The sequence below is a fragment of the Musa acuminata genome, chromosome BXJ2-9 (genome assembly GCF_036884655.1).
Source record: "Musa acuminata AAA Group cultivar baxijiao chromosome BXJ2-9, Cavendish_Baxijiao_AAA, whole genome shotgun sequence".
In the NCBI taxonomy this organism is placed as follows: Eukaryota; Viridiplantae; Streptophyta; class Magnoliopsida; order Zingiberales; family Musaceae; genus Musa; species Musa acuminata.
The window spans coordinates 12,947,730-12,971,914 of record NC_088346.1 but is presented as its reverse complement, the minus strand read 5'-3'; the positions used below and the strand labels follow the sequence as shown (position 1 = coordinate 12,971,914).

The 24,185-nt window shown below is 37.3% G+C and overlaps 2 protein-coding genes and 1 pseudogene across 14 annotated transcripts; 2 read left to right on the top strand and 1 right to left on the bottom strand.

The window, feature by feature from the left end:
• Positions 1–791: 791 nt before the first annotated feature.
• Positions 792–12,355, top strand: LOC135623202 (U11/U12 small nuclear ribonucleoprotein 65 kDa protein-like). Of its 7 annotated transcripts, XR_010491299.1 has the most exons (15): positions 793–1,128; positions 4,152–4,223; positions 4,422–4,637; positions 5,344–5,425; positions 5,537–5,722; positions 5,817–5,966; positions 6,046–6,216; positions 7,390–7,477; positions 7,645–7,703; positions 8,782–8,847; positions 9,191–9,285; positions 9,431–9,555; positions 9,777–9,875; positions 10,520–10,577; positions 11,756–12,355. XR_010491299.1 is itself a non-coding variant. In XM_065125871.1 (12 exons), the coding sequence occupies exons 1-11, from the start codon at positions 893–895 to the stop codon at positions 9,272–9,274; spliced, it is 1,410 nt and encodes a 469-aa protein (XP_064981943.1). In that variant the 5' UTR covers positions 792–892; the 3' UTR covers positions 9,275–9,285; positions 11,756–12,355. The 7 variants fall into 7 exon arrangements, 2 of the variants coding, with proteins under 2 accessions (XP_064981943.1, XP_064981945.1); XR_010491300.1 differs by lacking the exon at positions 9,777–9,875; XR_010491298.1 differs by lacking the exon at positions 10,520–10,577.
• Positions 12,356–14,310: 1,955 nt separating this feature from the next.
• On the top strand, positions 14,311–23,735 carry LOC103998253 (pentatricopeptide repeat-containing protein At5g56310). Of its 6 annotated transcripts, none has more exons than XM_065125867.1 (4): positions 14,311–16,296; positions 16,582–16,699; positions 16,795–16,859; positions 20,821–21,306. In XM_065125867.1, exon 1 carries the CDS (start codon positions 14,328–14,330, stop codon positions 15,972–15,974), a length of 1,647 nt encoding a protein of 548 aa, XP_064981939.1. In that variant the 5' UTR covers positions 14,311–14,327; the 3' UTR covers positions 15,975–16,296; positions 16,582–16,699; positions 16,795–16,859; positions 20,821–21,306. The 6 variants fall into 6 exon arrangements, with proteins under 6 accessions (XP_064981939.1, XP_064981938.1, XP_064981935.1 ...); XM_065125866.1 differs by having other exon boundaries at positions 16,795–16,864; XM_065125863.1 differs by having other exon boundaries at positions 16,582–16,864; positions 20,821–23,735.
• Positions 17,853–19,512, bottom strand: LOC103998254 (ribosomal protein eL24 pseudogene; annotated as a pseudogene). Its single transcript, NR_165359.1, is given in 5 exon segments — positions 17,853–18,189; positions 18,635–18,783; positions 19,036–19,137; positions 19,218–19,293; positions 19,371–19,512. The product of NR_165359.1 is annotated as a ribosomal protein eL24 pseudogene, transcript variant 2 (transcript).
• Positions 23,736–24,185: the final 450 nt, after the last annotated feature.

The following is a 24,185-nucleotide window of genomic DNA, read 5'->3' as shown; positions in this document are numbered from 1 at the left end:
GGTCATGTCAAGTGGAAGTTGATTTGTTCGGGGTAGCAATTTTGTAGGGTTGACATGGAGATGACTTGATGATTAGAAATTAAGTTAGGCATGCAGTTGTAGCCAATTAATGCACATCTACTTTGGATTTTGGTTAGATCGCAAGAACAGTATAAGAAAGAACAAAGATTTGAGCAGTATCTCACTCACCTATCGTTACTGGAAACAATGAAACAGTTAAAAAAGGTCGACTTGCATTGACTATGCTTGAAACATTAAATTTTTTTTGTTTAACTTGAAATATTATTTTATATAGCTTTATCCATATAATCGACTTCAAATAGTTGGTACATTATGATTTATCATTCAACAAATTAGGAAGAAAATCTCACCTAATTTGCCCCCATCCAATTCATTCTCATCCCACTGGATTATATACAAAATATCATTTATGTTGTCTGATGCGACCTGAATTAGTCATATAATTTTTCTAACTAGCATATATATATATATATATATATATATATATATATATATATATATATATGTATATTTATTTATATGTGTGCTTGAGAATCATATTGATTATTTTCAGGATGTTAATGAATTATCTTAATCAGATCCCATGGATTCAACATCAAGTATCTTACAATGGTCAAACCTGATACAGGGCCGGTCAATGTGGGCCTTAGCGGACCGAGATGGAGCAATTTGGACTTCGGCCCATTAATTGATGGACATTGGCTGATTCTCTACTTTTACTACCCACGATAAATCACGTGCAATGCATCCCTCTCACCCGGAGTCCAGACACCGCCCTGTTGACTTCACCTCCGCCTCTCTTGTCCCGGCTGTAGTTGAAGTTGAAGCCCTAGAAGACGAAGAATTAGAAGCGGAGCCATTCGTCGGGCGAATGTCGAGAACCTTCCATCCTACCCCTCCGCCACCGCCGCCTCATGAACCACGGATGGCGCCGCCTCCGCCGCCGAACTCGGTGCCCGCAGCCGAGGGCTCCTCGGGTGGTGCTGGGGTCGCGGCGGCTGCGACCCTTCTGGTCCGGCATCTACCGGAAGCGATGCCTTATGACGTGCTTTCTCGCCTCTTTTCTCACTACGGCGCTTCCTCCGTCCGCCCTTGCGCTGGTGGGAGGTAATTTCTGCCCCAGTTCCCCTCGTTTCCTCCGTATCTTTGGTCCCTTACGTGTGATGTTGATCTGGGAAAATCGGAAGCTCATAATGTCTGATTTCTCGGCTGAGCTTGTCATTTTGAGGACTTTTGGGTTCGTTTGTTGTGTTCTTGATAATAGACATCTGTGGGCTGTTCTTGACGCTCGTCGATTTGGTCTTAGATGATCTGAAAGAGGAACTTCTCAAAAGAGAACGGATTTAGTTTATATCCCGCAGCCGAGGGCCCCTGGGGTGGCGGCGGCGACCCTTCTGGTCCGGCATCTGCCGGAAGCATTACCTCACGACGTGCTCTCTCCCCTCTTTTCTCACTACGGCGCTTCCTCCGTCGGCCCCATGCGCTTGTGGGAGGTCATATCTGCCCAGGTTCCCCTCGTTTACTCCGTGTCTTTGATTTGATCTGGGAAAATCAAAAGCCCATAATGTCTGACTTCTCGTCTGAGATTATGACTTGATGGACTTTTGGTTCGTATGTTGTGTTCTTGATAATAGACATCTGTGGGTTGTTCCTGACTCTTGTCTATTTGGTCGTAGATGATCTGAAATAGGAAACTCTCAAAAGATAACGGTATTAGTTTGTTTGTTTGCTTCTAGGAAGCAATAGGTTTGTGTTTCTATAAAGAAGCAGTATTTCTATATGTGGATTTCTGCTCATCTCCTGCCAGTTTCTCGGTAAATTTTCTTAATAAAATTAGTCTAAAAAATTTGTGTTTAGGTTTACTAGTCATTTCAAAGATATTAAGGATGACAGGTTGTGCACGGATCAAGGAGAGCAATAAGCTTATATGATTTCATGTTGGGAATGGGATCAGTATTGTCTTCCAAAAAGGAATGATCCTTACACATTATTTTTCATTTAGAATCTGCATAAGAGAGCATATATTATGGAACTTAGTGTGCCGGGAAGTGAATGGTGGAACAATGAGGAACATAGTAACCACTTTTGAGAAGCTGGGATTCTAAACGGTAATAGGCTTATACAAGAGTATACTAGGTAATGCCTCTCTCTCTCTCTCTCTCTCTCTTCATCTAGTGATTGAAGCACCAATTGCATCTATTTGTAATGGGCATTTTTAACTCAAGCTATTCGTAGGTAGGGAAGATAATTTCGACTTGTGTGAAGGGTGTTTATGAATTTAAATGTCAGGAAAATAATTAAATACAATTTTTGTTTAGCTACTTTTGCACTAGTCTGAGGCCAACTTTAAATACCAAACTGTTGTGACCTATATAATAGTATTAATAAGAAAGAATTAACTAATATTGCAATTTCTAAAGTTTGAAACCTTGAGTTCCAACCTGTCCTCGGACTCAGAATGTCTAGTTACATGTCTGTCGTGTTTGCATATTCTTTTGTTACTACTGATAGGGAATGATCATTCTCACCTGTGAATTTGTACAAGCCTGTGCCAGTAGAAGGACACAGGATAAGACCTATACATAGGAGATTCAGTGATTATCTATCCTACATGTTTGTTGGATAATATTTTGGTGACTTGAGAAGTGACAGGACCACAAACAGAAATACAGCTGGAGCAAGAATAGTATGACTTTGGTGCTGTTTGGAACATGAGAGAGGATTGCTAGTTTGGAATGATTTGGTGCTGGACTTGCATATGTCCATGACTGTGGTTGTTGAATTGCTAGTTTAGGAATGATTTGAATCATTTGATGCTGGATATGTCTATAACCGTGGTAATCAAATCTTCAATGATCAATGTTTTAAACTTAATGGTTATCAGTGCTACAGATAATGTAAGAATTTTAATGGTACATATGCGTGAAGCTACAATCCAGGTTATCAGTGCTACAGATAATGTAAGAATTTTAATGGTACATATGCGTGAAGTTACAATCCATAATTTGTTTTACATGAGAGGGGCACAATATTCTTACATGAGGCAACTATTATGAACTGAGACATAATATGATTGCAATTATTTTGTTTTAGGGAGTTACCAAGTGAACCAGGTATCAGAAAATTGTCCATGGATTCCTCTTTTTCAGTCTCCTAATTAAACACAACTGGGTTCTGTTTCATTATTGTCTCCAAATTTTTTCGTCAAAGAGGTCATCTAATTCTTTTTTTTCCTTTTGAATGTCATTTCTGTGTTTCTGCCACCCAGCAGCAGTATATTAGATTACCGAATAAGATCTTTAAAAATATTGTTCTTGTTTGTGATATTTAAAATTATCAAGTAAATTGTCGGCCTTTTACCAATTTATGTTCATGGAAGTGGCTGATGAAGACAGGTTGTCTTGAAAAACGTAGTTGGCTGCAGTTTTCTTGCAAGGTGATGTACCAACTTTAGAATATCTCTATCTGCTCAACCACTTGGTGGTGCTTCTAAAACATTATTTATCTTTATCTGATTTTACCAGAAAATATCTTTACTCCTATCTAATTAATATTTTCAAACAAATTGATGTTTCCAAATAATGGGAATCTGCTTCATAACTTTTTCTATAAGAAAGGGATATTGGATTTATATATTTCCAAAGTTTATGCTTGTATATTGTATATGGAACCAACGATAAAGCAAGAGACTGTTAATCAGAAAGGATACAAGAGGCTGGAATTAGAGGGATCTTTTCATTTATGATGGAAGTAAAACTGGTTGAGCACAATTACTTGCGGACTCCTGAGATCATGCAAGGACTTCTTGAATTGAGAGCTCTTTCATTCACCAAATGAGCCAACTTTTGTGGATGACCAAAGAAAAAAAAGAATGCTCCTTTGTCTCGTTAAAATAGTTGATAAATGATTCTTTTATATCTTTAAGCTTTATTATTTTTTCTCAAAAGCTGCAAACTATTTTGACTTGAATGCAGTTAATATGCCTTCTTACTGAAACTGACCTATTTTTATCGTTCACATTAGTTAGCATAACTGCTCATTCGAAAATATAAGTCCTATTAAGTGTATCCACTTTACCACATGTTCCTTTTCCTTTGGTGAAGTTCCTTTTAAACTTTTTCTGTTTGTAGGCTAAGGAATTGCGCTTTTGTGGATTTCAAGGACGAAGCGCTGGCTGCTCAAGCACAATCACAATTGAACAGGTGGATCCTCTTAACTAATTTGTTGTTGGTGATCCTTGTTAATCTTATTTCTTTTTGACATTTTGGGCCTTGAAGAAGTAGCGCTTCTGCTTTCTGCTTCATTTTTCTAAAATCAAACTCATGTTTTTCCTCTACCTCTCTAACTTTTCCTTTTTGATTGCTCCGTCTCTCCTATTGTTGTTGGGTGGACTTTTTCAGGTTGAGATTCCTTGGAAAAGTCTTAACAGTCGAGAGAGCAGGCAGGGCTAATTTGAAGAATGCCGATCAACAAAATGAATGTCAGTCAGCAAAGGATTCAGCATCTGCAAAAACATCCCATCTAAATGAATCTTTGGTAACACAAAAGAACTCATCTACTGGTGAACCGATTGCTCCTAGGCTGGGTGTGGATTATCCTTTTCCACCAAATCTCGAGTATGATGTTCATGATTAAAAGTCTGTTATCCTATGTAACTCATTAGTTGCTTAATGTGTTTTTTTTGTTTAATTTCATAATCTAAAAGTTAGTGTTGAATATCATTGAGTTTTAGATTGGGAGGGTTAAATTGAAAAGGTAAGAAAGTGGGAGGTAATGTGGAAGTAGGTTACCTAAGATACATATCTTATGTTGAGATTGACATTTCCTTATCCATCCACGATTTGGCTCGCTGACATTGGTGGTCTCGCTCGAGTTTTCCTTGAATGCTCTTTTGTCCTGCACATGATTGCTCTTGCTAGATTTATATCTCAAGTTCTAGCTATTGCTTTGATCATGACTTTTCCTATATGATTCATGATTGAATGACATACTATGATGTCCCTTGCTGTGGTTGAGTTTTTGTAAATTAAAAATAGGGCATATTGTTTATGAAATATAATGACTTTCTCATGTTTCTTCCTGTATCATCATTTCTACAAGAATTTAAAACCATTAGGTCTTTTGTTGTATTCTTTTAGCAGTCATTACAAATGCAACTATATATGTTAGATAGTAGCATCTAGCTCATCATATGGTTTAGTAATTTAAAATAAACCCACAATATTCTTGACACTGCAACAATATAAAACTTTCCAGTTTTCTCTGGATATAACATGTTTTCCTCTTTAAAATCTGTTTATCAATTGTGTGTCTGTTTTGTAGGTATGCATATCCACCACCTGACGGGAATATATTGACCAATATGGTCAACGCCCTTATTGCTGTTCCTCGTTTTTATATTCAGGTTGGAATGGTCTCTGACATTTTCAATTTTTCCACCACATATTGATTAGAATTTACAGAAATTTACAGATTTATCAAATTATAGATTCTTTCACCATAATTCTTTTTCCAGGTTTTGCATTTGATGAACAAAATGAATATTCCAGCTCCATTTCGCATGGCATTGCCTACTCCACCCTTACCACCCCCAGTTCCTGCTGCTGCTCCTCCACCACCTCCACCGCCTCCTACTACAACATCGACAAAACCAAATCTGAATGATCTCTCCAGTGATGAGTCTGAGATGGAATCATCAGAAGTAGTCATTTACTTTTAGTTTCTTCTACCATAATGGTGCAAGAATTCTACTTAACCACTGGCTATCCTATTGTCATTATGTTTCCTTTTCCTAGGAAGATGCTGAGAGTGGTCGCAATCGAAAGCGTATGAGACGAGAAGTAATTGTCGGTCCTGCAGTTGATAAAGGTGTAGCACATGAAGACGTTGGATTAAAACCCGTTTCCTTGGTTCCAGTTATTAGAAAGAAAAATCCTGTTTTACAGGTTCTTGTTCTTGTGACAATACACATGCTTCTCAATACTATACTTAGGTGGGCATGATGAAACATTAGACTGATTGCAGATTAAGGTTACCCCTAAGCCAACAACTAAGGAGACTACAGATTATAGTGGCAGCACAAAGGAACCAGACTCAGCTAATCAGGTTTTGGAGCAAAAAGTTTTTGCATTACCACAAGAGATAGAGAGTGGGAAATTGCCTCCAGAGGAGATATTATCTCTTCCCATGTTCAAGGTACCACAACCTTCTCTATTTTTGACACTCTTCTGCATGTAGGTATTTGAATTAACGACCCAGCCACTTGAAAAGGAAAATAAAAGCAAATTGAGTTCAGTGTGAGACAATCATCCCCACAATGTTGCTTCATCTACTCGTGTTTGGTCTAGTGGATGTCCAAAATTATTGCATTTTGCGATTTTGGTATTGATTAAGAAACCAGCATATTTGTTCTGGTCTTCTGTTGAATTTTAAGACAGCTGTTCCGACTGGCCAGTTGCATGCTCATCCTATATATGGCATGAGTAGCACTTCTGATGATTACCCATTTACTCATCTGAGCATTATCCCTCTTATGTTGTAAAACAAATCTACAATGATTAGCAAATTGTTATTATGTCAGAGAGGACAAAGAGGGTTTGCTTTGTTTTCATATGCAGTTAGGTTATTTTGTCTTTTCATCCCAATTAGGCTGTAAGATCTCTAAGTTGAATTTGGTAAAACCAGCTTTTGTTTCTAACCATATTACTATCCTGATAAATTCTCCCTATTCTTTTAACAACCTGTGTTAGTGTACTCCCTTTTTTCAATTCATTTTGGAACCATGCATGATGATCACATGCATCTTATTCTAATTTGTATTTTTGATCTTCAATAGTCCTTAGTTTTCATTTTTTTGGTTAAATTCCTTGTTTCATAAGTGCTTATTGTTATTTTAAGTTTTTTTTATAAGTGCTACTATCTATTGCAGATATGCTTTTTAATACTGTGTTTGGGTATTTGTACGAGTACTCCTATGGCATTCACAATGAAGCAGAGAAACATGTAGGCTATTGATTGTATTACTTTTGTCATTTCAACTAGAAGCATGCTATGGCCTGAAATAATTGACTGGATTTTAAGCACAAACTTAATAAAGATGTGAAGGCACTCTCACTTAATGAATCCTATTGTGCATTTGTGCTTAAAGGGGCCAATTCTTGCTTTTTCTTTTATTGGTTTAATGTCTTTGTAATGGATTCTTACATTGTTATTCCTTTGGATTCTCCACCTTTGTAAACTTGATGAAAATTCAATTTGTATTTGGTTGCTAGGATGAGTGTATCTTGAATGAATGAAGGCAGCATCCTATTTAGACCACAATTCTTTTGCATGTTTTGATTCATATAATAATTTGCTTCAATCATGCAGAACTATTCTCCTGGAAATCCTGCAAATGTCTTGTACATCAAAAACTTGTCAAAAGATGTGGTTGTTGATGACTTCTACTATATATTTGGTAAGCTGTCAGTAAAATTGAAGCAACTTGGATATTAAGGAGGATTCCTTACCATTTCCTTTTCCATTTCACATCAGAGAACCTTTTTAGGTATTTGTGAATCTAGCTTCATCATATTTCATAGTCACATGGCTAATATGTATTTGTCACTTACCAAATCTTTGCAGGGTCACTTTTTGAAAGTATTGAAGGTGCTAGAGCTGGTCTCAATATTAAGTTAATGCAGGTCAGAGTCATATGTATATGTGCATATTTCTTTTGATAACATGAACTTTTCAATCTTTTGGTTCTATGGTTTCATCCCAAATATTTATCAAGATCAAGATCTGGACATTTATCTTGCTTCTTTTTCTTTATACCCTTTTTGGTCAACCTTACTGAAATTTGGAAAGATGGTGGTGCATTTGTGCTTTTGTTATTCTTTATGGGATAGGGACATGCTGGTCCTGTTTGCTATTGCAATTTGATGTTTAACAACATCAGGAAACACAAAAATGGCATACTAGAAATGGAACTAAAACACAAACGCGGAGATTCAATTCTTATATTTTTGTTGTGGTTGGAACTTGGAATCAAGGATGATAATCAGGTTTTGATAGGTTCCTAAATCCTGAGTGTTTGATGAGTACACATGATGCTGAACTTCAAATGCTGTTCTGCATAAGTGCAGATTCTGATTCGTGATTGTAGAATGATTTTATAAATTAGCGAATTGGCAGTGGTAAGAGAAGTACTGGTTTGGAAATTATTATCCTAGTAACCTACTTGGTTTCTATACTGTAGAAATCAAGTGATGGAAAGTGTTGCACATTAAAATTCTAATATGATTGGAATAAATATGTTTAAAGACCAAAAGAAATAATTATGCCCTTGTACCAGACAGATTTGCATCTTGATTATTTTCTTGCAGTGAAAAGGCATGCGCTATAGTTTTACTAAAGTGAGCATAGGGTTCTGTTGAGGTTTTTGCATTATATTACATCAGCACTTCCCTAGTTACCATTATGGTTTGAACTTTGAAGTCTTCATACCACATAATAGGGTGGAATATGGTGATAACATAGATATCATGCATTTCTTAACGTAGGAGCATCATGAACTTCTTTGCGAACGTTGGTCTGTTATACTTGTAGCTAGTCATATCAATTGTTACTATACTGCATCAAGCAGAATTTCTTTTTTGTTCATTCATGTTGTTTGATTTATTGTTAACCATTAATGCTGAGATACGAGTTTGACAATGTTGAGGTGTTATAAATTTAGGTTATTTGTTCCTTACGTTTAAAATGATGTTTGTATAACAGGAAGGGCGAATGAGGGGTCAAGCATTCGTGACATTTCCATCTGTAGATCTTGCTCAGAATGCATTGGTGCGTACCTATGACACTATATGTCCGTTCTGTAGCCAAATTAATTGTTATGTATTTGTTCTATTGGTCATCTATCTCATGTTGCCTCTTTTGTCAGTGTTACTCTTATGGTTACAAGTGTTGCTAGTAGTCTACTGATAGTTTTGATTTTTTGGTGCTGAATTCTAGATATTGTGGGGAATAAAACTGCAATATAGACATGCATTATGGTATTTAGACCAATTATATAAAATGATACAGAGAATTTGCCAGGAAATGTTCCAGTTCCTATAAACTCCAATTTCTTGTTTTAATCCATGAGATATATGATATCTTGATCTAAAATTATTCTACTATGGTGCAGAATCTAGTTAATGGATACATGTTCAAAGGAAAACCAATAATCATTCAGTTTGGTCGTAATCCTGCTGCTGGCAAAGGAAATTAAATCAAAGCACTGTAAGCCTAAGTGTCCTTATTGTTTTATTTAACTAGTTGAGTTATTCGTGTCCTTGCAATATCAATTCTAAATTCTAATTCTTCAAGTATGTAGACACTTGCACATGAAGGTTATGAACTTTAATTTCCTACTATTTTCTCTCAGACATGAGGGTTCCACTTCGCATTCTAGCACAATCTCAATACTGTTATAGGAGAGCTGCTGAAGGATGAAATGTTATTGAACTTAATATTCATTAAACATGCTCAATGGTCAGGTGGTTGTTGAAGGTTGGTTATCTTATTTTTTCTTAGAACTGGCTAAGAGAAAATACTGCAGTATTGCTGTGTCATTATTTTTGCTACATGTGTTTTTGAGCTCCTCTATTTCTAGTCCTACCAGCAGATGTTTAAAAATGAATCACCAGCGTAACCACTAGACTCCATTTAAAACTTGTGACAACCACTCTGATCTTTCAAACATACTGGTTCTTTGATGGTAATTTCTGCAGACCGGTTCTGTGGCAGCTGACATGAGACCTAGAGCAGAATGTCACATAGATATGTTCTTGACATGGAATTTTGCCAGGTCGAGCAATTTGATGGCTCAGGTTTGTACTGCTAGCGCATACAGTCTTTGCCAACTTGAAGTTATAAACTGATGGCATATACGTTTCCTAGCGTGGAGCTTTGCACTTGTTTCAATTCTTCCACATGCTCTGACAAACTGTATCTGGCAATCAACTATTACACCACTCTGATCTTTCATATGTGCTGGTTCTTTGGTGCTAGTGTGCAGACCAGGTCTGCAGTAGTTGATAGAAGATCTAGAGGCGAATGTCCTTGGCATGGCATTGTCCCAAGTGCGAGCACTTTGATGACTCGAGTAGCACCATTAGCACATTTGAGTCTTAATATGAAGTCTAGAGCAATGGGCATAATCATTTTCTGTCATGGAGCTTTTGTAGTCACTTGGACCTGTCCTTGTAGAGTCCTTCCACATGCTTTGACTAACCAGAATTATCCATGGTTGCATATTGTAGTTACTCAACTCACGACAGTCTGCTTAATATAAGATTAGACTTCCTACCTTAGAGTGCAATATGCTAGAGGCTATTCATTTTGTCTAGTAGTCTTGCTTCAGATCAGTGCTTCTTTTCCTGGTATCTCTGAACAGTATATTTCATCACTTCCCAACTTTAGTAATTGGAAGTTGGAACTGACTAGATCTCCTTTTGACTTGTCTTTGAAAAAGAGAATTTGGAATTTGGAGACGATCTGAGAAATTCGAGCATTTAGGAAAATTCTTGTGGGTAAGTACAAAAGCTTGCATATTGAAGGTGTCATTGACCTTATTAAGAACCTTTGACATATGTGCATTATTTATTCAAATCAATTTCTACAAATTCAGCAACTTTATTATTCACTTTTGTAGTCCTAGTTTCTTTTGATGGAGACTTTTCTCCTCCCTCTATTTGTCTTTGAAATATTAATGCATGAACTTGTTCCACATGATTTTGCACTTGTTTATGCTAACCTGTGTTTGTGAGTCAAACCAAGGATTCAAATACCAAAACAGTATGCAGTATAGACTAATATTTAAATCCTTGATTTAGAATACTAATCAGTGTGTGCACTAAGTTCTGTATCCCTTTGTTTTTCTGAGTCCTGCAAACCTTTGGCACACTATCATGGGATTCTCATGCACGACATTGGGCAATCGACTGCAAACTGATGCCTTTGGATGTCACTTTTTTTCCCCAATGTTATATATTGTATGGTTTTTTAATAATGAAGATTAACTCAATTTCTAACTTGTTTGTCATTTGGAAGAGATGTGTTTCCACTTGAACGTGTAACATGGGTGGAATCCACTAGGTCTCTTCCACTTGAAAATCGTTTGAATTATTTTGCTCAATGTATTTTGATTTTCTAGTTAGGTATCATCAGTGTCTGTTGCCTCTCTGAAATCAAATTTTCTTTGTTCTTTTGTTGAAGATTTACATTTTGGAATCCACTGCTCTTTTGTATTTTCATTTTCGTACGAGTCCTAGAAATGCAGTTTTTTAGGAATGTCAGTTTCTTGGATACTTTATTTTTGCCTTAGATCAGTTATTGCTGCTAATTGTTCTGTGCTTGCTTATATTAGTTAGTCAAAATGAGCTTGTTGACTGATCCTCAAGGTGCTGAGTTCTAGTTATTTTATTACATGGGAAGCAAGATAGTGTACCACAAAGAAGTGTATATATAAGTGATAAGGCATTGTAAAATGGAATACTGACAGCTAGCTACTCTCAGGTTCATCTCATTGTGTATTTATATGCAAAGAATAATAAGTTCTATTAATACTATCATATTTGTTTTATGGATAAGAAAATTTATTGTCATTATTGTTGCTCATCTGTTGTATAATCTAACACACTAATTGTTTATTTTGGTCTGTATGAATCTATTGTTGTTAACCACATCCTTTGTTTTCATGAAAATACAGGCTGATCCCAAAGAAGGCATGAACGAACTGCACCTGTTTTCACAAGTCAAATTTTGTAAAAGAAAATAGTCATACTGAGTGTTGCTGTGCCAACTACATTGCAGCCCTCGGGGGCTCATCATGTTCTTTTCTTAGGTTGACAGAATAATTGGAATACAGAAGGAAAAGATGCACATTGGAATTATCTGCTCTATCAGGAAGATGGTCTTCGTGTAGATAAATCATATCAAGTTCGTTACTAATCTCGCAGCAAGCGAGTGGATTATTTGTGTGGCTTCCTAATGTGTTACCAACTGACAGCAAACTGTAACTTATTTTGTAGGCAGTACCAGTCGAGTGTACATTATGTTGCCAGTGAACCTATAAGGAGTAATTTTCTCTGGGCTGTATTTTTTTTAGGTTCACTAGGATTCTTAGAGGTTGGAACTAACAGGTATCTTTCTATGGGATCACCCGTCAATCTATTTGTGGTGCAAGATTTGGTAGAAAAGGAGTAGTGTGTACTCTCCTTCATATAGTAATCAAAGGCCAAGGAGTCGTTCTCTGTACTGATGAGAATTTTACTCTATGAAAAATTGTCTCATGGAACAAATTGGATTATTTCTTGAGTGTACCAATTAAAGTAGTACCTCTCTCATTTGAGTGTTTGGCACGCGAGGCTTATTCAGACAATGGAAGAAGCGGAAGCGCGTATGCCATTAGAAATCATTTGTGTGCTAATTTGTCTTCTTTGTTTTTAACTAAACAATCCCATTTTCACTACTTGCTTGACTTCTCTTATTTGTTTTTTCACTAAACAAGAGAATATATGTATATGTTGCATTCTATATAAGAGGAAAGCAAAATTATATATTTTTATCAGTTGGCTTTTTTGCTTTTGCCCTTTTTTTTTTTGTGTGGTTAAACTACCTCTTTAACTTTTATGAATTTAGAAATGGCAGCAGATTAGGTATTACCAAATTTCAGTCAAACCCCAATCATCTCAATCCTGACTAATATCTATTCCCGGTTCTTGAATCCGAACTTTGATATCTATTTTTCTGTCTAAATCCATATCCAAATTGAATTTACGTACATTCTTTTTTTTTAAGAATCTTGTGTTTAATTAAAGGTCATGAAGGCAATAAAAAAATAAAATTATTAGGAAAAATGAGAGCAACATTACTTCCCCGGACATGAGGGGAGTTGCTTAAGCAAAATTGGCAAGAGCATGTGTCATAATAGTTACATTTCTACTGATAAAGGAGAACTTTGATACTTTAAGCTGTTGTGCCAGAAATAGAATCTCAGGTAACTCTTGAGATATATATATATATATATATATATATATATAGACTCCAACGGACTTCGCTTGTTCTATTTTGCCAATTGAGAACCTCCGAAACATCAAATTTAATCCACAAGGCTTTCAAGCCATCTTCTTTCTCTCTTTTCAAAGCTTCCAAGATTGTAATGCACTCTACTTCTTTCTTGTTTCTATTTTGGGAAGGTATATTTTCGAACAGCTATAGAGTGTTTATTTGTTTCTTTGATGATGTGTCATATCCCTGCACTCAAAGAAACCTAGTGAACAGAACCATCACATTTTAAGGATATATTCAAAAGAACACAAGTTAGTAGTGTCAAAAGTCATATTCTCATGTTAGATTTGATCTGTATCTAATAGAATTGGATAAAAATCATTTATCATGGCAGCAACTTTGCACCATAAAGAGTAGGGTTGATAGTGAAAATTATGACATATGTGATTATTGTGATTGAGCCATACAAATTTTAGAAAAATATCAATTAGATTATTTAATTTTTTTACATCTACCTTGGGAGGATATTGTCCTTCGAATAACTATTAGTAATACAACTAATAGGAGAAGGGTTTAAAATTATAGTACACCTAGTGCTAACTAGTTGATAATTATAAGCAAAGATATGTTTCAAGAAGATATGCTAAGGAGAGTTTAAGAAAAGTTTACAAAAAAAATAAATGTTCAATTGAGAGTACAAAATTCTACTAAAAATATAGTTGGTTGGTAATCTATTCCAAAATAATTTTCACATAAATAATTTAATTTTAAGAAGAACTCAACTACCCGTATCCCCCTTCCATTACGATCAATCAATCTTCCTCAATGTGGTGAATATTATTTTTGAGTAAGCATGATAGTAAAATCTTCAAATTTATAAGTCTATATCCAACTATTATGAAATATGTCATATAAAATATGAAAAAGTTTAATCTTATTAACCAACAAGGGATGAAAAATCCAAAAAACAAGGGAAACATCAGCCATTTCATCCTTATTGATATAACTTGGATATCAAATTAGAGATAGACGATCGATTCAAGAGTCATCAAATTAGCTTACGATATTTAGGTGGATTAGATAGACTGATACTTCGCATATGACTAATCCACTGTCACGCTTACCTCAAATTTAGGAATAATGCTAACGGATATTAAATCCAACTTCCGTGATCCGAATCGGGTCCACTGAACCGGAGGATCCGATAAACCATGACCCGCTGTCTATCCATCTCTATTTATATCTTCTCCCAGCCTTTTTCTGCGACCCAAATGCGTGCGCGACTCGAGTCCCTTCGTCGCTTCTCATCCCTCCTCCTTCCCGCTTCGGCTCCTCTCCCGCATCTCCTCTCCCTGCTGAGCCGATGCTCCACCTTCGGCCACATCGCCCAAACCCACGCCTTCATGATCGCCCGAGGCCTCGCCGGCGACAACCTTCTCCTCGCCAAGTTCCTCCACGCCTGCTCCTCCCTCGGCTTCCGGGGCCACGCCCTCCTCGCCTTCGACCGCTCTGAACGCCCCGACGTCTACCTTTTAAACACCATGATCCGATGCCTCTGCCAAACGGACTCCGCCGAGCACGCCGTGTCTCTTTTTAACAGGATTCAAGGCTCCGGCTTGAGGCCGGACACGTACTCCTTCCCCTTCGTGCTGAAGGCCGTCGCCCATCTGGGAATGCTTGAATTGGGCCGAGAAGTCCATGGCCAGATCACTCGTTTCGGACTTGATGCCGACATCCACGTCTCGACCGCTCTTGTCGTCATGTACTCCAATTGTGGCGAAGTGAACGACGCACGCAAGCTGTTCGACGGATTTCAGCTTCGAGACGTGGTGATGTGGAATGCAATGACGGCGGGTTACGTCAAGGTCGGGGATGTTGATAGCGCACGTGACATTTTTGAACAAATGCCTAAGAGAAATGTGGTCTCGTGGACGACAATGATAGCCGGCTTTGCTGATGCGACCCGTTCGGATGAGGCGATCACCATGTTTCGGAGGATGCAGCTGGAAGGTGGTATCGAGCCAGATGAGGTGGCCTTGTTAGCCGTGCTCTCAGCTTGTGCCAATTTAGGCGCTCTGGATTTGGGGGAATGGATACATAGCTTTATAGGCAAGCGTGGGTTGTACAAAACCATCCCTTTGATGAATTCACTGATCGACATGTATGCTAAGTCTGGATACATTCACAAAGCCTTAGAGGTGTTTGAGGATATGAAGCAGAGGAGTGTGGTCACTTGGACCACAATGATAGGAGGGTTTGCTTCCCATGGGCTTGGTTTTGAAGCTCTCGAGCTGTTCCATAGGATGGAAAGAGAGCATGTTCAGCCAAATGACGTTACCTTCCTGGCTGTCCTATCTGCTTGTAGCCATATCGGACTAACAGATTTAGGGAGGTGGTATTTCGACCGCATCTATTCGAAGTACATGATTAAACCAAGAATTCAACACTACGGTTGTATGATTGACCTTCTTGGCCGTGCAGGTTGTTTGAGAGAGGCTAGAGATCTGGTTAGACGTATGCCTTTTGAACCAAATGGAGCAATATGGGGAGCTCTTCTAGCTGCTGCTAGAAGCCATGGTGATGCTGAGCTTGGAGAACTTGCTTTAAGGCATCTTGTTGAAATTGAGCCACACAACAGCGGGAACTATATCCTTTTGTCTAATATTTATGCAGCACATGAGATGTGGGATGATGTTGCTAAGCTGAGGAAGATGATGAAGGAGAGGGGAGTGATGAATGTGCCAGGTGCCAGTTCTATCGAAGTGGATGGAGCAGTCCACGAGTTTACATCAAGAGATGGATCACATCCCTACTTCAACAGGATTTATGAACTTCTGCATGAGATGTCTGGGCACTTAAAAATGATTGGTTATGTCCCAAAACATCATTCAGGTATTCTTGACTTTGAAGAAGGGTAGATTCTTTCTGCTTCGTGAGTGAACTCTCTCAATGATAATGACTTGAGTAAACCTTATGATCAAGATCTTCTAAAATTTCTGTTTATGTAAGTGGAGCATCAGAGGAAGCTGTTCTTGTTGGAACCAGTGGTGATGCTGTGCTTCCTCATGACAGTGATGTTCAATGTTTTCATCAGAGGAAGCCAACATGCAGAAAAAATATCATGTCCACATGAAAAATTGGTTGATGTTGGGAACTACAGGAAGTGGATGTGAAAGTCTTTTGCAAGAATGAAAGATAGTCAGAGAGCTAATTTCTGATGAGAAAATCTTGAAGCTCAAGGTATAATTTCATCTATAAAAAAATCTATTTCATCCACCTTTGACTTTTTCGACCTGACGTCCCCAAGGGCTGGCCAAGATTTCAAAGTGTGGGCGTCAACTTAGCATGTTCCTTCTTCATTATACTCACCTGAATTACAGTCCTCTTGCCAATTAGGGTGTTGGAGAGATGTTTTGATTCTATACTATGCCATCCATTAATGTAGAAGAAAAGTTCAACTTCATTAGATGTTGCAATTATGACTCTGGTGATTGAAGTTTCCTAATTGGTTTATCGTAAATGTAGGTTGACGGCAGAAGAGAATGTTATCTTGCTGCAGAGCATGTGAAAGAATTCATGTCTTGTACCTGTCAAATAAAAAGATATCGATGAATCAACACCAGTTTTTTAATATATGAATGAGGTATAACTTTGGATCCGTTGGCTTCTCTGTGACAGTTCTTACGACCGCCCCAGATGTGTTTGATCTTTGAATGGTGGCATGGAATTATTTGTTAGTTGGCAGGGAGGATCAGAAGCAATGGAATATCATATTGTATGCACGGCCATGGTAGGCATTGAAGGTGAGGTAGGATCTGCATCCTCTGAATGCATCTTTTGGTATGTTCAATGACTTAGGGATTCACAGGAAGCTTTTTTTTCATTTAATTTTGATTGGATTACCTTTTTTATGTTTTTGACTATTCTTTGGCCTCCTAGTGTTTGTTGGGTAGTTTTTACTTGACTGAATTTTATTTTCTATATATTTAAATTTTGTTACCTTTTTTCCTTTTTAATGAATACTCTGTTATCTTTTTGCTTGTAAGTGCCAAGTGACCCATTTATCTCTATAATTTCTGGTTATATTACTTTCTAAGGTGTGATATTTCATTACCATGGTATCATAATTCTTGCAGATTCTTGCAGTATTGTACTTGTCCGAAATTTTGATTGACAATGTAGCCGTAATTAATCAAAGCATGGTTTATAACAGGAAAATTACTTGAGAGGTTTCTGTTCTATTAGAAGATAAATCATCAGTGAAGTTAATCATCAAATGGAATTCATGGTTTATCATGCTTAATGGACATCATAGCCTTAACTGCCAAAATGAGGACTATCAGTCTACTAAAAACAAATTAATTTCAGCCTTTTGCTACCTTTGCCATGAAGTGATTGTTCCTTGTTGATGAATTAAGTCTGGCATTTACCGATATGTGGTGCATTGATACATTGAGTCAGAGAGACTGAAAATTAGAACTCCCTAGGGCTAGTTGTGCAATCAACATGTCTTTACAAAGCATCCACTCAACCTTGTAGTGGAACATGCATTTTGATCACCAAGGATAAACACATTTTATAGGATATATGTTTGGATTCTTGAAGCCAATTAGAAGTGAAATACTCAAGAGTGAATCATTATTCCTTAGCTTATGAAAAAGCATGAAATCATATCCCAAATAATTCTCAATTGACGCAGAACAACTACAACCACTAAGCACCAAAATTTAGGATACAATGAAATCGCACCAGTTATAGCATAACTAGTACAAAAACCTCAAATGTAACAAACAGTATGAGAGCAAAGCAACCAAAGCAAACTGGTATTAGACTACCAAAATTTCCCTTCAAGAACAGTTAGTTCCCAGATGCCGCTACCATCATGAAAATTGTTTAGAAGTAGGGAAGGTTACACAATTTAGACAGTTAAAGACTCCACAAAGGTATGAAGCAGAATCGGATACACGAACAGAACGTTATGATTCATCGCTTCCAACCACCGCCACCGAACTAAAGGCCTTTTGGAGCCTTCGCCATGCTGCCTTTTGTCTGAGTACTCTTCTGAGATCTAGCTATTAGCTCAGCCTTCTTAGCTTTCTTTTCATTCTTGGTTTTCTTAACCCGTTGATTCCTCTGTACAAAACGGAAAACAAATCCACTTTCAGTTCCTCGCTAGGGAAACAGATTGATCTTTTCAACATTCCCACTTATACCGAAAAGTAAGTTCGTTATAGATGCTGATCATCAATAATACTAAGTTACTTACAATTACTAATTTGGACCGAGATGACCAGATAAACTTTCCTAAAAGCCCTAGTGAAATGCTATTAAGGCATTAAAATGATATTTATAGATGAGATGCAAGTGCTAGATTGTTTGTGAGGTTGCTTGTACTTATAGCACAATTATCAGAGCCTGCATAAAGAAAGGATATTGTTGAAATATTAAAATACTCCAACAAGTTACAATCTGAAAACAAATAGGAAGATTGTTACAGCGTTGGGAAACACTAGTTATCTAAGAGAATGGAGATTAGATATCCTACTTAATATGAATGCCTTTTGATTGAAAGCTTTACCTCAGAGCCGCTTCTCTAGCAGCATCACGAACTTCAGGCTTCTCTGATCGCTTTTTCCGAATGACTTCCAAAGTAGCACCAATAATTGACCTTGAATAAGGCTTCTTTGTAGTACGACGTCTCTTCTTTACAGCTTCAGCATGAATGTCCTAGACAAGGATTTCAAAAACATCAAACAGTATATTTCAATAAGCAACTGTAAGCAATCAATTAGAAAGACAAAACAAATTAGATGATGAAAAAGCAAGACAACAACTAGCAAATTTCCAGGAACTTGAAAGAAGTTTTGCCCCAAAATAAAATTAAGTATAATTTCAAATAGGTCTTCCATTTCTCAAAGGAATTGAATTCTTAACCCTGTAATTCTCATCCAAGAGATAAGCAGAATATGAACAATGTACCTTCTTATGCTGCTTCCTGTACATTGCTGTCCGGATGAGCTTGGCAGGCTTCAGCCGGTTGTGAAAGTACGACTTGCATTTTGAATTGGCAAAGAGGAAAACCTACAAAAAGGAAAGCAGCATTATGATATAATGAATACAACCATCATTAATGAAAACCCTTGGGAACTTCCAAATATTACCTGGGAGTCTGATCGAACAAATCTGATGCCTTTGCCTGGGTATATCTTTGCACCACTAAAACGGCAAAGCTAAGTCCTATATTACAAAAGACACAATTAGCTAAGCAGCACCCACCAGCTGACTAAAATGGCAAAGCACAGTCCTTTGATTACAATAGACACTCTTTACAAAACAGCACCCGTGCCAGATTATCATGGACATTTTAGCCCGGAAGATAGATCCTCCCTGGATTCTCCTCAACCTTACATGTCAGATTTTTGGGTTATCAAAGTCTTCTGTGGACTTTCGAACTTCTCATGTTTTTCGTGAAGGCAACCGGTGCGCAGACTGGTTGGCTAAACTTGCGCTCTCTACCAAATCTTCTTTTTTATGGATGGATCAATGGCCTGATCCTTTTTTTTTCCTTTTTTGCATGTTATGCTACAAGCACGGGTTGTAATCGTCTTAATTCTGAATAAAAAAATAAATTCCTTTTTTCGAAAAAAACCACCACCTCTAGAAAAAAATCACCACCAACAATCATCAAATTATTAGAAGAAAAAAATGATTAGAAAGTTTATTCTAGAGCCATCAGGAAAAGAAAATGATCCACTATAGTAAGCACAAAACAATTCACTTTATACTTCACATAAAAAGCCAAGTAAAAAGCCCAAAGAAGCCCCTCTACAGCTGAACGGCCTTGCTCACTACCACCTCTAGAAACAAGATGATCAATCTCGCCATGTTATTCAGAAGCAGGTAGAGTTACTTAGAGCTCAGAACAGATAGAAATTATGAAATCGAAATGTTCATGGAAACTAAGCTTAACAGAGAAACATATTGCGCAGTCTATTCCCTCCTAATTCTTCTGCTATAAGATGCAAGATTACCATCTAACAAACCGAGAACCGAAACAAACATTAACCACAGACCACGCCGAATCCGCCTAATACAGAATGTGATCCAGATCAAACTTGCAGGGCAAGATCAGGCATTTGCCCAAAATCTAGGATGTCCGTGCCAAAGAGCAAAATACACAACAAAACCAACTCGTTTCCTGAATCAAGTTAGGTTACATGTGAAAAGGATTAGACACCCTGAAACTCGAAATCCTTGCACATTTCCGAGTGCAAATGAACGACATCCAACGCATATTGCCATGAGAAACAAAGAATGAAGAACAGACCCAGACCTATAAACAGATCGAACGAGGTAAGGAAGAGCAGAAGAAGGATCGGCTTCGACAAGATTTACGTACCCAAAGAAACCCTAGTCGCCGATCGAGACGTCCCGAGCTCGGCGTTGCCGCTTCGGCCATGGGGATGAGGTATTAAAAGTAAATTTGGAGAGTATCGCTAATTGGAATCTGTGAATTGAGATCTGACCGTTCATGCCCTGAGTAAGGAATTTTCTTTTAAAGCATGATTGGAGACGATCCTCCACCAGGAATTTGTACTTCTAATCGATCGGACTGTGAGATTGGTGAACGTCTGGATGAACGGATGTGATTTAAAGTAGGCACTGTTCGAGCACGGTTTTTTTTTTTTTCTTTCTTTTTATGAGGTCCTTAATAATGTCTTGTTTTCTGATTTAGACCCCACATAACTATCATTTTTAATATAGGGACTCCACTGTGATTCAACTGATTGAGTCGATGTTTTCGAGAATTGCACGTTTCCTCTTCGGCTCTTCCCCGCCATCGTATGGAAGAACGCTTGTCATTGAACCGCGGCCCAGTGCGGCGGAGAGATGATGACGCAGCCCCAGCAGCCGGTCTCCGTGGATGGCTCCTCCGAAGCAGATGGCGCTGACCATGGAGCGGCTGGTCCGCGCCGCCCGCATCAATTGGCCGACGGACCCGACCAGTCGAAACTTCCAGCTCATCTTCAAGGCTTCAACACTTCCAGGATATCTGGGCACTCAGTGACCGCTTCGCTCTTCCCCTTCCCACCCTCTATCTTGTGTCTTTCTTTTTTCGTTCTATTCGCATCTAGGATATGTCACTTCACTCCGACGACGACTGATCTCTCATTGGTTTGTTGAGATCGAACCAGGAACACACCGTGAATTTAGTTGAAAGAAGTTAAAATATGTTAGATTTTGCTTCTACAGCCTTTGGACTATGTTGATTGAATTTTATCTGTGTTAGGTTTTATTGATATCACAAGTAAATTCTTTTCTTTTTGGGGTATAATCCTTGTCTAGTGTTTCAGTGGGTAAAGACATCTTTTTGGTACTTTTGTAGATAAAATATCTTTTTGGTACTAGTTTTCCACTCATAAAACGTTAAATGATGATAGCAAAAAGTGTTTATTACAACATTCAGTATTCTTGTTGGTCTTAGATTATCGAAAGTTCGAAACCCTCTCAATCAAATTTCCAGAGAGAATTCATCATCTGATAATTTTTACACCCAAGAATATTTGTCCGGTGGAGGGTATCAATTCTACTTACTAAACATTCAAAACCTCGTCCGATAAATTCACAGTTAAAGCATTAGTCCAATGAAAGTGTATCAAGCCTACTTATTACTTATTAATGGTTGAGGGATCAAAAACCTCATGATGAATTATCTGTCGGTGGGATCTCTGAATTGCCAAAAAATGCTTTAACTCCAAATTATTGATCCTGAGTCAAAGAGAAGATTTTAGTGAGAAAAACTTTAGCGATGTACTTTACGAATTGGAATACGAGTTTCTGAAGGTAAGAATCTTTCCTTATCAGCAACTAGATTGATCAAGTAAGTGAGAATTCAATGGAGCAACACAAGGTATGGTTCTATAAATGTTGCTTCCACAGATCAGGCATCTATTATTGAACTGTTACCTTCCATCTTTAGAGCTGTAGCATCATTACATCCAGCAGAATCCATAAACTGCAATGCTGTGGTGTTTTTCGGCCTTTTTTGCTACTGATGAGATATGAAATTTCCAGGTTATTTGTTGTTACCAACGGGAATTAAGTTTTACTTCTCTCCTAGAATTGTCTCTCTTATTGCTTTTCATTTGTTTTTTTTTCTGTGTGATATTCATTTCAGTTCACTGATTAATTTGCTGTTTTGATTGTATAATAGTTATAAATACAATAGGACTCTTAGGTAAACATACCTTTGGTATTTGCAGTTATATTACACCAGACTTCTAAAACCTGCTGTTGTTTGTATAGCATTTTACACATGTATCAATCACAAGAATAACAAAAAGTGCTTGTTTTCTTGATTCTTTTATTGCTAGCAACTGTTCTTATTCAACAGGTATAGTGTAGCTTTAGCTGTTTGATAATTCATATTTTTTAAGGAATCTATTTTATAACCCTGATGTTTTACACTTTAATTGTGGTCCAGAAAACTAACTTTGCCATTTTGTTTGCACATAAATAATTCACGTCATGCTCAACATTCATCATTCTCTCTCTCTCTTTCTCTCTGTGTGTGTGTGTGTGTGTGTGTATCTTTTGTCTGATAACTGATCTTTTCATGTCAATACTATTGATTGGTATACTTTTCTAGGGAGGAAACCACATTTATGCAAGAGGTTTATCAGTTCATCATATATTTATGTACATCACAGTAAGTGCTCTTTAGATTACTCTTCTCCTTATTTATGTTCGGTAGTCTTATCTGAAGTACATTAATAGGAAGGAGTGGAGTGGAATCTACTTGCCACCTTTACCTTTCTTAACAAGTAAATTATGTTCTCAATTTATTTTTTTCTCTTCAGGAGCTTTTTGATAAGTCATTGCAATAATTTCTGAGTCTAGATAACAATCTTTCACTTTCTCTACTTTGTGTACATCGTACCCCTATTACCACATATAGGAATAACTTCCTTTATACAAGCACAACCTTGTATAGAATAATAAGATCAAGATAAGTTTTTTCTCCATAATGTTCTTTACTATTGTGGTCCAAATGTTTGGATTATCTATGGATTCTTTCACAGGAAGGGCTCTATCAAGGACCTTTCTTTCTCCACTAACTAATTTCTGTCAAAACATGGCATGCATTGGAATAATTCCTTATGAACTAATGGGAAAGAAATTTACTTTGCTGGCCTTTTGGTTATGTCATGTTACATCATTGTGGAATCCATCTTTTTATATAAGTTTACATTTCTTGCAGTATTGGATCTGCAGCCAACAGACTTTTTTTCAAAAGGTTGCAGGTAATATGATGGTTATTTGAGCCTAATAGTTTTAGATTTAAATTGGGATTTCCTTTGTGCAGTAAGTGCATTCATCTTCTGATGATTGATATTTTTAGATTTGGCTCTGCCTCCTGCTCTATGTGCCTAATGGGAAACCTTTAGTTCTATCCAGACTGAATCAACTCCATCAGCTAAGGTCGTCCATGCAGATCATATTGCTGCTTGTCATATTGGTTGCTCTGCTGATGATTACTGATAAAATTGGCACCATTAAATCACTATTTTTTTCTTCTATTACAAGCTGAACATCTTTTCATTTTATCCCAGCAAAACAGTGAAAGATGTTCTAACCTATCAATAGCTGGTAAGAAATGCGAGTATTTTCTTTTTTGATCTTGTGATTGATTTTTTTATTCCCTATTTATTCTGCTTGCTTCATTTTCTGTAATAGTATTATCAATTTACTGCAGCTCCAAATTTTGGTTTTCTGATCTTTTCTTACAGCTAATGAGACAAACTTTTAGAAAATTGGATGCACCAGTTATTCTTTTAGCTCTCTTACCCTTTATGTATGATCTATTGGTTTTCATCTGCCATGTCTCTCTTAGCCCCCACTATATCGATCTACTAGCTTCCATTAGCTATGTCAATGAATAGCATGTTGTGCCAAAGTTAGCAACTTTGTCACTAGAGAAAACCTGTGACTTGCTCTTATGCTGTTGTGATCAAAGCTTTGACTGTACTTCACAGTGGCTATAGAAGTTTTTGCATCCAAGGTTCTGCTAGAGATTTTGCAGCTATGTGCAACTGTTATTATTTAGTGTTCAGGCTTGTGGTTCATTA